A 13,757-nucleotide genomic window follows, 5' to 3' on the forward strand; every position below is an offset into this window, starting at 1 on the left:
TGTCATTTAACTCTCGCCGGGATAAAGCAGTCGGGAGGCCGGCAGTCGGGATTACATCCGCCGGCTTCCCGACTGCATACCAGGCAGGTCTGGCTGCAGAGATGCGTACATACTCTGCATAGGGGCGAATTCAGTTCACTGCAAGCAATTAGGATTGACTTGCTTTCAACTTTGCATCAGGATCTTTTATCATTATATATTTGCGTCTTAATCCTAGAGAACACCCGTTTTCGAGGGTTAACCGCAAATATTAAGTTTTCCCCATATGTATGAAGGAGGGACCACATCAGATATCTCCAATACCTGCAGCGATCGCTCCATTCCCACTGGCACCTGCATCCCCCATAGGTTTCTGTGGGGGATGTGATGCTGCTAAATTTACCAACATCTGGAATGCGGTGTATTCTGGAGATTGGCCCCAGCAGCTATCTCCATCTTAAGATGGCATTAGCTGCTGTAGCCTATGGGCTACACATCACATAATTAGCCAGGAGAGGGTTACCCCGGAACCATCCTCTGCAATGGCAGCCATGCAGGTGCAGTCAGTGGGACTGGGCATGCGCAGTAGACTTGGAAGTATTCTGGGCACAAAACAGGGATGATCTCCTTTCAGAGCCCATATCCCAGCGAGTGACGGATTATACATTCTGGCTCTGTGATCGCATTTTGCAATTCGATCATGGGCGGTAATGTCATGCCCAGATCGCATTGCAAATGCAATCATTAATAAATGGGCACCTATACCTCTTGTCATGGTCATACTGGGGACTGCCTGGGCTTTCTTACAGCCATAGTACCTGTAATATCCTTTTAAATGCCACTATTACAATCACTGTAAACGTTGTCTCATGGGTATAATATGTTATGTTGGAAAGTGATAAAATAGTCCTTAAATGAACCCTAGATGTGTGACAAGTGTGATTTTAGTTTGTAACAAATTGGTGTCAGGCAAAGTTCCTACTCACATTAAGAGATCATTTCTGCCCCACTAGACACGTTTATGCTCTGGAGGATTCACACAATCACCCCAAGCATTATACTGTAGCTGTGGTTATTGACAGGTTTTGTAAAAATCTCTAGGGGTACAGTATGTCCTAAATCCATATTTTGGGCATGCCATTGTACCCACAGGCAAATATGAATATTTGAACTGGAAGATACTGTATAATTATTTCTGTCCTTTTGATTAGTGCAGTGTGCCAGATTACCATTAGGGGCATTAGTAAAAGCTGCCTCTTTATATATACAATGTAACACCACTGCTTACAAATCAGAGTTTCAACAGGGCTAGAAGAAAACAGAATAACAGCTGTTAAAGGAGAAGATCATTTTGCCTGAATTGTATCATTTTTTTCCAATAATATTTACTCACATTCTATACCATGATAAACTATTACACAATAAACGTACAATATCTATAAGCACATACATTTTTAGTAGCTGTATCTTCTTTAGGCTCACATAATTAAATTGACTCATATTGACATATGTATATAGTTATTATATTATGACATGCCTACAATTGTAGTTTAGCAAACAATATTGTGGTATATATCTGGGATCCCCCCTAATAAATAACATTGAACAGACTAGCACAGAGAAACCTAGCACAGGCTTGGAGTGCAGGCATAATCAGGAGTGAGCGGGTTAATAAGACGCACATGCATCAGGTCGGGGCTGCTGCCCTGCCTCCTCCTCGCCTGGGCTGCTTTCAGATGCTATAAAATACAGTACCATCAGCAGAGCTCAGGCTGAGACAGGGGATCACAAGTCACTTTCACGTGGGGACGATCTGAATGGAGCCATTGCATTATAACAGGTGCCAGGGCTGAGCTCACGTCTCTCTGCCAGGGGGAGTGATCAGCTGCCTGAAACTAATGGGATATCCCCAATAAAAAATAAAATAACAATAACAAAATATAAATATCTTTATTTAATCCCCATTATGCTTGTGGTCTCGTACACAGGCTCCGGGTCTGAAATCCCTAGCACTTTAGTAGCTGTCCCCATCCACTGACTCACCATATCCCACCCTGCCTGAGTCTGTCTCCAGCCGGGGAGCTGCTCTCTTTCTCTCTCCCTCTCTCTCTGTCCCTCTGCACTGAGCTTCCACCATCACCCAGGATTCTTGTCGAATAATAAACTTTTCCCCCCAGCCGGGGACTGGAAGACCCTCTTGCCTCGTCTCGTACAATGGGAGCTGGGGAGCTCAATTTGTGGATGATATTATCAGCCTGCTTGATACACGGTAAATTGATCTCACCGTCACCCTGCATTCCACCCCTATAACTCTAATTCTACTATAAAGCTATTTCCTAACACTTCATCATGTGTGAATGTATAGACGCGCATATAATAACTGTGTACATGATGAACTGATCATTGCTTTAACAAAAGGTGCTTCTTTACTGTTACTGTATATTGACCGATGACTGTCTGAGTTCTGATTATGATCTTCTCTTGAAGTGTCCCTGCAAGGAGAATACCAGAGAAAGCTCTACAAGGAATTACTGAAGAATTATAATCCTTTAGAGAGACCAGTGGCCAATGACTCTCATCCTCTCACTGTCTACTTTGGAATAAATCTGATGCAGATCATGGATGTAGTAAGTACTAATATATGGCATGTGTAGACTCATAACCTGCTGTAGTGTGCCTGTATCAGTACAGTAAAAGGTCTGGGGTAGGGGAGAGGACCCTGACTTATACTAATGTCTACAACATAACAGCTGTGCTGATAGCATGTACTTTAAGTATGAATATTGGATGTGTGTGTGTTTTTTTATTTTTTGCAATATTGCCAGTGTAATGATTATTAATTTGTTCAATTCAATAGTGGTGAGTAAATCCATGACTTTGCGACGTGGAATGCAATTGTTAAAGCATGCAGTTCTCAGAATACAAATGTAAACTTGAAAATGTCATAAAGTGACTTTTCATGTGATCAGATCAATGATAATTTATTTAGGTCTAAATAAGCTTGAGATGGATTTCACAGAAGTAATATAAGTGGTATGTTACTGCAAAAGTAAAGGAACAAATTGGGCAGATGTATCAAAACAAATTTCACCTCTAGTTTATAGATTTAAAACAAATATGCATTTGTTTAGTCTGATTCTGTTCCAAATCACTACCCGTGGGGTTTGTGTATTAGTTATTCTTACATAAATTCCCAGTAAGTGTTTTCTTTTGAATTATATTTCAGATATTTAACTAGTAATAAAATATTAGATATGGTAATATGAACCTATGCAGCTCTGGAAGTTTTTCAATGCATCCTAAAGTACCTTCCTGAATAAATCAAGTTAAAAATATCAGTAAAAAGAAATTAATTATTATTTTAAATTAGCTAAATATTCTGTAGTGTTGCTGGGTAGATTACTGAGCTGACACGATTCTCCTTATAAACACCATACTTGCTAATAGATTCTATGGCATCTTAAACTATTATAGACATTGCCAAATCAATAAAACATTGAAGTTATCAACTGAGCTCTTATTCTGTTGTACGGTAGTGTTTGCAGGTGATGTAATGCAGTTGGTAAATTGATATAACTAATTGGCTAAGACTGGTCTACTTTAGTTGCAAGGATTTGTAAAGTATACTTATGTATGTATGTGTACACTGGGACCCATGATGATAATTGTGATGACCACTCATGGCTTCAGGCACATTTCCTGGCGATTCGTCCAGCCAAAGGATCACTGACAACTGATTCCCTTATACATTTCTTTGCACTGTAGCTGTGATACAAGTGCCACTTATTGTATGTTTGACTGTGTTTGGGTATCTCTTAATACTTTCATATTGGTGGTTTTAAAATGTAAAATTTAAAAATTAATTATCTAAATAACCTATGCATGTAATTCATATTTTTACAACAAAGCTTGATTGTGATGTGATATTGCTAATGATAAACTTCACATTGCCAAGGTCATCATAGACATCATTATTATTTCTAATGTACCTTTCTAGATATACTGTATGTGTGCTCATGATAAGAACACGTGTCATTATTTCCTAATGGTTTATGGACAAACTACTTCCCCCTGGAAGCTGGTATCTTTGGTATCCTCAATGGTGACCTGAAATGTCTCTTATGTTACCTGTATTTCACTCTAAAGCTAGCAAATATCTGCGCTGTGTGCAATGTTTGTCTGCACAGCTGTACATGAATGGTTTCACGCAGAGAAAAATGTATGTACACTGCTGTGTATTGGCCTGGACATGGAAGATAAAAGAGCAGAGTAGCATAGGACATGGTGTAACATGTATCATTATCACCTGTAGCGCTTGAGAGCAGTATCCTGTAGGTGTTTTGTTACTGACACAACTTTATTGCCACTGTAATTTGGTGAGCATAAAAAGCTGCTTTCTTGTGGTTACAAAGTGTCTGCGAAAAGAAGCTCAAAATGTCATGGATCCCAGAAGGGCCAAATAAGTCATTAAACAGTTTCTAGGAAGAAATCACAATTATGTTTCTGGGCACCACTCATGCATAACAGACATTATTATAAGCTAATTGCTTTGTTTGTATTTTATTTTACTTGAACAAAGATTTGTACCATTTATGGCATAACCAGTTAATGTAGACGATAGTAAATATGTTACAGTATGGGCTAATGATTCCTGCTTATTCCTGAGTTGTTGTACATAGAGTAATTGAATGTCTGCAAGACTTGATCATTTGTCTAGAATCCCTATATTTGGTGTCATGTGAATGGATGAGGTCATGCTTTTCGGTTTGCACAATAGGCATTTTAGGGTTGTCATTAGGTGTAGCTCTGCACACAACCAATATATGTCAGTTTGGTATTTAAATTCATAGCTTCTAAGTATATATTTGCAATATACATAACTAAAAAAATTGTGGTTAGTGTAATGATTTTAAACAGATCAATTAGCCTATTGTATCGTGTGGTTACACTATACGGTACATCAGTTGTGTTTATAGAATAATAAGTGATGGCTTATTGCATAAATATTTGACACTAATTGCTACATCAACATTCTGCTCTTATTTCTGAAACAAGAAGTGTAAAATCCATTATAATGTACTGGTTAGACCAGTGGTTCCCAAACTGTGAGCAGTGGCACCCTGGGGTGCCTCAGGACACTTGCAGGGGTGCCTCTGGTTGGTGGTCCAGTTCGAAATAAAATAATAAAATAAAATAAAATGTGCTTGTCCACATATTTTTAGTCAGTGTGATAGGCAAAACCAGTGCTAATGGCTGCCAATCAAAAAATATGTGGACAAGCAGAAATCCTGCCCTGTCAACTACCACATAACTGAACCTAAGGGTGACATATAAGCACAATTTACTTCATTTTATTTTTGCTGAATTTCTCAATAAGAAACTTGTGGCCATGGGGTGCCATGGAAAAAAGGATGATACTCTAGGGTGCCATTATTAGAAAAAGTTTGGGAACCACTGGGTCAGACAACTGTACTTAAACTTTTGTTTAAATTGCATAAGAGATGTATGTGTTCCAATCTCAAACCTCTTCACCCAAGCATTTCACTAATGTCCCTTGTTTAAGCTTATTTTGTATTTTGTACTGTAAAGGCAAATGTAAAGCACTTTGAGTCCTTTAGGAGAAAAGCGCTATATATATAAAATTATTATTATTATTATTATTATTATTAAAGGTTAGTTCAATAAAATCCTGCACTTGCAGACTTATATATTTGTATTGTAGGTGTGCACACATATCAGAGTACTTAAACTCCAGTTTACATAAAAATCACACAAATTCTAAAAGTGTTATCATTTCGAGTTTCATCCACTTAAACAATGTAAGACCTGAAATAGTGTTATGAGAACCAGGAACTTGTAATCTGCCTCCTGTTTGCCTGAGTTTAGTTTTGTAAGTGTGCTCCAGTTTCCTCCCATTGTTCAAAAGAATAGCACACTGCCAGGTTAGTTGGCTACTGACAAAAATGTACCCTAGTGCCTATGTGTTTGAACGAAACATAATTTAGACTGTAAGCTTCAATGATGCAGAGACTGAATGATTAAATATTTTCTGTAAAGTGTTGCATAATATGATGCATGGGTGTAACTAACATAGATGCAAGGGGTACATCTATGTACTACCCATTGGGTGATACATATTGGCCCTTACACACTTTTACCATGGGGCCTTCAAATACCTAGTTACGCCCCTGAATTATGTTGGAACAATATATAGATAAGTGCCAAAAAATGAATGAAGTCTATGCAGATTATAGGCAGGTCCTGAAAGTAATTCCATAATAATAATTTTATGATCTGATTTGTGTTTTCTGCTTATCATTGTAGTGAATGATTACAATGACAAAATTGATAATGGTAAAGCATGTACAAACTACTTATTGATAGGTGTATGTTTTGAATGATATTACTAAGATACCTGACATGTTTTTAAAGGTCAATCCCATTGTTCAGTGATTTGTCACTGGACTTTTTTTGTCCCTGGCAATGTCTAGATTTTTAATATGTGTTAAAAATGGGCAAACCACTTACCTTGTTCTTCAGTGCAGTTTTCAATGTTTATTATTCATTGTGATCTAGGAGTCCAGCTAATTGAAGCAATTTAAGCAATTAATTACCCCAGAGGTTCCCAAACGCAGTCCTCAAGATTCAACAACAGTTCAAGTTTTAGAAATATCCATTGTTGAGCACAGGTGGTTAAATCAAACTGACTGAGGTACTAATTAAGTCACCTGTGGTCATCCATGGATATCTTTAAAACCTGAACTGTTGGGGAGCTTTGAGGACTAAGTTCGGGAACCTCTGAATTACCCCATAGTCTGGATTTAATAGCTACACTTGTTAATGGTTAGTGGAATTTTTTGATAATGAGATCTCCAATCTGGTGGTCCAACACAGCTAAAGTAGTGAGTCTGACTAAATGAACCAATCTACCCCATGTGCACCATTTGTGATCAGAACCAGATTAAGAAACTATGCCGGGATACTGGTCTAGGGTTCTATGTCCCAACAAAAATACTTTTAAGAGTCAAACTGTCTAATATAGTACTTGATATAGGTGGTAACAAGGAAGAACAAAAAACAGGTACAGCAGAATGGAAAGGGAGCCAATAGCAGATGAATCTTTGTGCCATGGCTGACGTAAACACAGGGGATCAACTTGATGGAGCAGGGACAGATAGAAATACAGCAAGCTGCAGGAATGCTTTGTCGACAGTTCACTCTGCTCTGCCGTGATGGCCTTTGCAATTACAAATGAACACTATAGTGGTCTGAATGCTAATATGAAGGCTTCACCTTATTGGTAAATGGGTATCATTACAGGATTGGTGAAACTCAAGTTACGGTGGGAATTTTTAAAGTAGATGGAAAATAATTTAATTTAGAGGATTCTTTATTGTATTTTTAAGTATCTATGTAAGGTAAAAAAATCAACAAAAAAAACAATTATTTCTCTTCACTTTGTTGAAAATCTTTGCAAAAAAGTCTTCATAGTTTCTAAAGAGTCTGTTTACTAAGCAGTGTTAGGAGACAGAGTGAAGGTGATAAGAAAGTGATAAGGTGCCAGCCAATCAGCTCCCAACTGTCATCTCACAGGCTGTGTTTGAAAAATGACAGTTGGGAGCTGATTGGCTGGCACCTTATCACTATCTTATCACTTTTCACTCTGTCGTCTAACACTGCTTAGTAAATAGACCCCTAAATGTTTTTTCAGCTGACATCAAAACGAGTTTATGCTGCGGCAAGGTCAAAAAAGTGTATTTACATAGATTTACTCCGACTTAAATTTATTTGATGGTCTTATACAGACACATTTGATACTTCCTGATGGATGAGATGGGGAGACAGTGCATTGGTGCTATAAACAGTCAAAACATTAAAAAGTAAAAAATTATTATTTTTTTAAATTTCTTGAATAAATTGGCTGCTAGCTGAAATTTTTGTAATGCAGGGTACAAAAAAGAAAGCGAATCTCTTAATAACTAAGTAACACCATACTTTTCATTTGCAGGAGTTTTAAATGTCCTCCAAAATGACCATAGAGAACAGAATACCAAATTGGTTGACAGCTGGCAAACAGAATTTATTTCATATAAAAGGAGAATAATATTGGTCTGATGCAGAGTTGATAACAAAATAAGCATCATTTATGCTAAAATACTTACACAAAATAACATTTATTGTATGTCCATTTACTGAGATGTACAAATCTCAAGATTTATAGGACTCTGCATCAGGTTATGGCAAGCATACATTATCTATACTTCCGCTATAGTTTCTAGTCGTTAGTTTTACTTGCTATAAAACATAGATGGAACTTTATAAATTCTCTCTAATACAGCAAAAAGAAATATCTGTGCTGTGCACAAAAAAAAATTCTGACACATGCACCCAACAGCATAAGCCCAAGATGGGCTATAACTATGAGGAGTAAATTTACTAAAGTGAGAGTTTTTATAAGTGGGGATGTTGCCCATAGCAACCAATCAGATTCTAGCTATTATCTTCTAGAAGCTGCTATTTAAATAGTCAGTAGAATCTGTTTGGTTGCTATGGGCAACATCTCCAATTCAAAAATCTCTCACTTTAGTAAATGTACCCCTGAAAGTGCAACCGTGCCCTGTTGGCACATGTATTTGGCTTCAGGGTGACTGGAACAGCAGCCTGCAGCATTGAGAGCCACCCTGTTTTTTTTTAACATGCTCCTGGCTCTCAACTTCCTGATTCTGGCCCATTCTTCCATGAAGTTAAGGTGTCATGTGCTGGAGCAGAGGGCTTGTGGAGCTAGTTTAGGGTGATTTAGTGCCCTGCTACTACACTGTGCCAAGGCAGGGAAGAAGGCGTCTATCAGTATCAGCGGTCCATTCACAATCAGTCAGTCACAAGGAGTTTTACTAGTTCTGTCAACCATCATTGTCATCAGTGCCGGATTACCAAATTGGCAGATTAGGAACTGGCATATAGGCCCAGCGCCTTTAGGGGGCCCCGCGACAATGGATCAAAATAATATTGATTTAATCTTGAAAGAAAATTACAATCAAGCTTTGTTAAATTGCTTCTAAAAAATGAATCAACTCAAAGAAAATAAAACTTTATATTATAGAGAAAATACTGTATTAAGGTAATGTACATAATCCATATACATCTGATTCACTTTATAGTTTGCCTCTTAAAAGCTCATCTTCTGTCAGTTGTCAGTGTGTAATAAATTTCGGTGCAACCTATGTACATGTAATGTACATTAACAATGGTCATCACCATCTAGAGGTTGATGTGCACACTACTTAGTTCAATGTTATCCCACTAGAGTACACGCACAAGGAACCTCGAGAAATTAGGTTTTCTGTAAATTATTATGTCGCCAGTTCCCGCTGACTCCAGCTCATAGTAGAATATAATCTTCGATAACACCGATGAGTATAGAATTTGCAAGGGGATCCCTGAGATTTTGACTGCCTAAGGGTCTCCACAAGGTTTAATCTGGCACTGATTGTCATAAATACATTTACACTGTCTCTTGACCAACTGCAATCAATAGGACTTTCACATATGTACAGTATATGTGCCTGCTTGCATTTGCTATTGCAGAAAGATGCCCTTACTTTACTTGGCTTATGCTAGAAACACTCCATCCCTCTCCTGTCCCATCACTCCAAGCACAGACTGGTTTAATTGCAAGAATCATGCAACTGTGCATAGGCTCATATGGGTTTAGTAAACCCATAAACCCAAAAGTTTAGTTTCTTTAAAAGTAAAGTTTTTAAAAAGAAGCAAAATGCCTTAGTCCCTAAAATTCAGCAATTCTGTGCTACTGCATTCATTTGTGAGGCTCCTTTACTGGTGTTTTAAGTAGAGATGTGTGCTCATACCTGTGTTTTGATTAGGGGTGTGCACCGGCCACTTTTCGTGTTTTGTGTTTTGGTTTTGGATCTGGATCTTTCTTCGTGTTTTGGATCTGGATTGGTTTTGCCAAAACCACCCTTCCGTGTTTTGGGTTCTGGGTTTTGTGTTTTGGATCTGTATTTTTTTTAAAAAAAGCATAAAAACAGCTAAAATCACAGAATTTGTTGGTTTCTCTGCTCCTATGCTATTATTAACCTCAATAACCTTAATTTCCACTCATTTCCAGTCTATTCTGAACACCTCACACCTCACAATAGTGTTTTCATGTCCAAAAGGTTGCACCGAGGTAGCTGGATGACTATGCTAAGCGACACGAGTGGGCGGCACAAACACGTGACCCATCTAGGAGTGACACTGCAGTGGCAGACAGGATGGCAGTTAGAAAAACTAGGCCCCAAACTGTACATAATGCAAAGAAAAAAAAGAAGTGCAAGATGGAATTGTCCTTGGGCCCTCCCACCCACCCTTATGTTGTATAAACAGGACATGCACACTTTAACAAATCAATCATTTCAGCGCCAGGGTCTGCCACACAACTGTGGCTGAAATGATTGGTTCGTTTGGGCCCCCACAAAACAAGCTGGCAATTAATGTGTCCCTGCACAAACTGGCTCTACGGAGGCAAGATGTCATCCTCATCCTCCTCATCCACCGATTCCTCACCCTCTTCAGTGTGTACATCCTCATCCTCACAAAGTATTAACTCGTCCCCACTTGAATCCACCACCACAGGTCCCTCTGTACCTTCTGGAGGCTGGTCTCCCTGGAAGAGCTGATAATTCATTTTGATGAACATCATCTTCTCCACATTCTGTGGAAGCAACCTCCTACGCCTTTCGCTGACAAGGTTCCCGGCTGCACTAAACACTCTTTCGGAGTACACACTGGAGGGGGGGCAACTCAGGTAAAATAGAGCCAGCTTGTACAGGGGCCTCCAAATTGCCTCTTTTTCCTGCCAGTACAGGTATGGACTGTCTGACATGCCTACTTGGATGCTGTCACCGATGTAATCCTCCACCATTCTGTCAATGGTGACAGTATCATATGCAGTGACAGTAGACATGTCAGAAATTGTTGCCAGGTCCTTCAGTCCGGACCAGATGTCCAAACTTGGTCCTGCCTGCCCTGCATCACCGCCAGCGGGTTGCTTAGGATACCTAAGTTTTTTCCTGGCAGCCCCAGTTGCGGGAGAAAATGAAGAAGGAGCCGTTGACGTGTCACGTTCCGCTTCAGCTGACAGTGTGTTCACCAGCAGGTCTTTGCACCTCTGCAGGCTTGTGTCGGCCGGAAAGAGAGACACCACATAGGCTTTAAACCTAGGATCAAGCACGGTGGCCAAAATGTAGTGGTCTGATTTCAACAGATTGACCACCCTGGAATCCTGGCAAAGCGAATGAAGGGCTTCATCCACAAGTCCCACATGCCGAGCGGAATCGCTCCGTCTTAGCTCCTCCTTCACTTTCTCCAGCTGCTTCTGCAAAAGCCTGATGAGGGGATGACCTGACTCAAGCTGGCTGTGTCTGAACTGACTTCACGTGTGGCAAGTTCGAAGGGCTGGAGAACCTTGCACAACACGGAAATCATTCTCCACTGCGCTTGAGTCAGGTGCATACCCCCTCCTTTGCCTATGTCATAGGTGGATGTATAGGCTTGTATGGCCTTTTGCTGCTCCTCCATCCTCTGAAGCATATAGAGGGTTGAGTTCCACCGCGTCACAACCTCTTGCTTCAGGTGATGGCGGGGCAGGTTCAAGAGTGTTTGCTGGCGCTCCAGTCTTCGGCACGCAGTCGCTGAATGGCGAAAGTGGCCAGAAATTTTTCAGGCCACCCAAAGCGTCTCCTGCACGCCCCTGTCGCTTTTCAGAAAATTCTGCACCACCAAGTTTATTGTGTGAGCAAAACATGGGACGTGCTGGAATTTGCCCAGATGTAATGCCCGCACAATATTGGTGGCGTTGTCAGATATCACAAATCCCCAGGAGAGTCTAAGTGGGGTAAGCCACTGGGCGATGATTTCCCTCAGTTTCTCTAAGAGGTTGTCGGCGGTGTGCCTCTTACTGAAACCGGTGATACACAGCGTAGCCTGCCTTGTAACGAGCTGGCGTTTCTGAGATGCTGCTACTGGTGACGCTGCTGCTGTTGCTGCGTAAGGTGATACATCTACCCAGTGGGCTGTCACAGTCATATAGTCCTTAGTCTGCCCTGTTCCACTTGTCCACATGTCCGTGGTTAAGTGGACATTGTGTACAACGGCATTTTTCAGGACACTGAGGACACTTTTTCTGACGTTTCTGTACAGTCTCGGTATCGCCTGCCTAGTGAAGTGGAATCTAGACGGGATTTGGAACCGGGGACACACTACCTCCATCAATTGTCTAAATCCCACTGCACTAATGGCGGATACCGGACGCACGTCTAACACCAACATAGCAGTCAAGGCCTCAGTTATACATTTTGCTTCAGGATGACTGCTGTCGTACTTCATCCTCCTCGCTAAGGACTGTTGGAGGGTCAATTGTTTAGTAAAAGTAGTGGTGTTCCTACTTCCTCTCTGGGATGATGAACGACTCCCAGCAGCAGCAACTGCAGCAGCGGCAGCAGTAGGCGTAGCAATGCAGGATCCTCCAGAGGAATCCCGGATAGGAGAGTCAGTCATGCCAGTGACATGGCCTGCAGGACTACTTCCGATCCTGACTAAGGAGGAAATTGACGAGGAGGGAGTTGACGGTGTGGTTTGCAGGCGCTTGGATACAACAGGACAACGGGATTTAGGTGTCCCTGGACTGCTTACGGTCTTAGCCAAAGTTTCTGAACTTGACAGTAACTTTTTATGAACGCGCTGCAGGTGCCGTATAAGGGAGGATGTTCCTAGGTGGTTGACGTCCCTACCCCTACTTATTTCACCTTTACATATGGTACATATGGCAAGACAGTTGTTGTCCGGATTTGGATAGAAATATTGCCAGACCAAAGAGGTGGAATGTTTGGTCTTCTGCCCAGGCATGACCGTGATGGGCTTTTTCATCCCACGGACAACAACTGTCTCCCCCGGAGCCTGATTTAAACAAACCACATCACCATCAGAATCCTCCTCGCCAACTTCCTCCTCAGCGCCAGCTACACCAGTATCCTCATCCTGTTGTACTTCAACAGTGACATCTTCAATTTGCATATCAGCAAGTGGACTGTGGGTGCTCCTTTCAGCACTTGCAGGGGGCGTGCAAATGGTGGAAAGAGCCACCTCTTCCCGTCCAGTGCTGGGAAGGTCAGGCATCGCAACCACCACCACACTTGGACTCTCCTTGGGGATTTGTGATATCTTCTTAGAAAGCACAGTTCTTCGCTGTGCTTTTGCCAGCTTAACTCTTTGATTTTTTAGTGGGAGGAGGGCTTCCATCGTCATGTGAAGCTGAACCACTAGTCATGAACATACTAGGGATCGACCTTAGCCGTTCCTTGCCACTCCGTGTCGTAAATGGCATATTGGCAAGTTTACGTTTCTCTTCAGCTGATTTAAATGTCTTTTTCAAGGTCATTTTCCTGAACTTTGCCATTTGGGATTGTATGTGCCCTCTACTATGACATTGGGCATCGGCCTTGGCAGACGACGTTGATGGCATGTTATCGTCTATGTCATGACTAGTGGCAGCAGCTTCAGCACTAGGAGGAAGTGGTTCTTGATCTTTCTCTATTTTATTTTTATCGGAGAAAGTTTGGTCCTCCATTTATGTTATATCGATTTGATATATACGTGCGGCTAAACACAGAAAATAATTTTTTTTTTTGTTTGGACTGGAGTGTACTTTCAGGGGTTACAGCACCCTTTAACGGTCAAGCCAGCCGGCCCTTTACTTATGACACAGGCGCACGCTTGGCACT

At 40.9% G+C, this 13,757-nt stretch overlaps 1 protein-coding gene across 1 annotated transcript in view; it reads left to right on the forward strand.

Moving 5' to 3' along the window:
- The first annotated feature begins 1,776 nt into the window (after nt 1–1,776).
- Nucleotides 1,777–13,757, forward strand: part of LOC148540319 (neuronal acetylcholine receptor subunit alpha-7) — a 252,249-nt gene continuing 240,268 nt past the window's right edge. Inside the window, exons 1-2 of the mRNA XM_088443254.1 lie at nt 1,777–2,248; nt 2,467–2,606. Of these exons, the coding sequence (XP_088299380.1) occupies nt 2,194–2,248; nt 2,467–2,606 (195 nt within the window). The 5' untranslated portion in view covers nt 1,777–2,193. The remainder of the gene's footprint in view (nt 2,249–2,466; nt 2,607–13,757) is intronic.

This window comes from Taudactylus pleione, unplaced genomic scaffold (genome assembly GCF_031769625.1).
Source record: "Taudactylus pleione unplaced genomic scaffold, aTauple2 ptg000019l, whole genome shotgun sequence".
NCBI classification, from domain to species: Eukaryota; Metazoa; Chordata; class Amphibia; order Anura; family Myobatrachidae; genus Taudactylus; species Taudactylus pleione.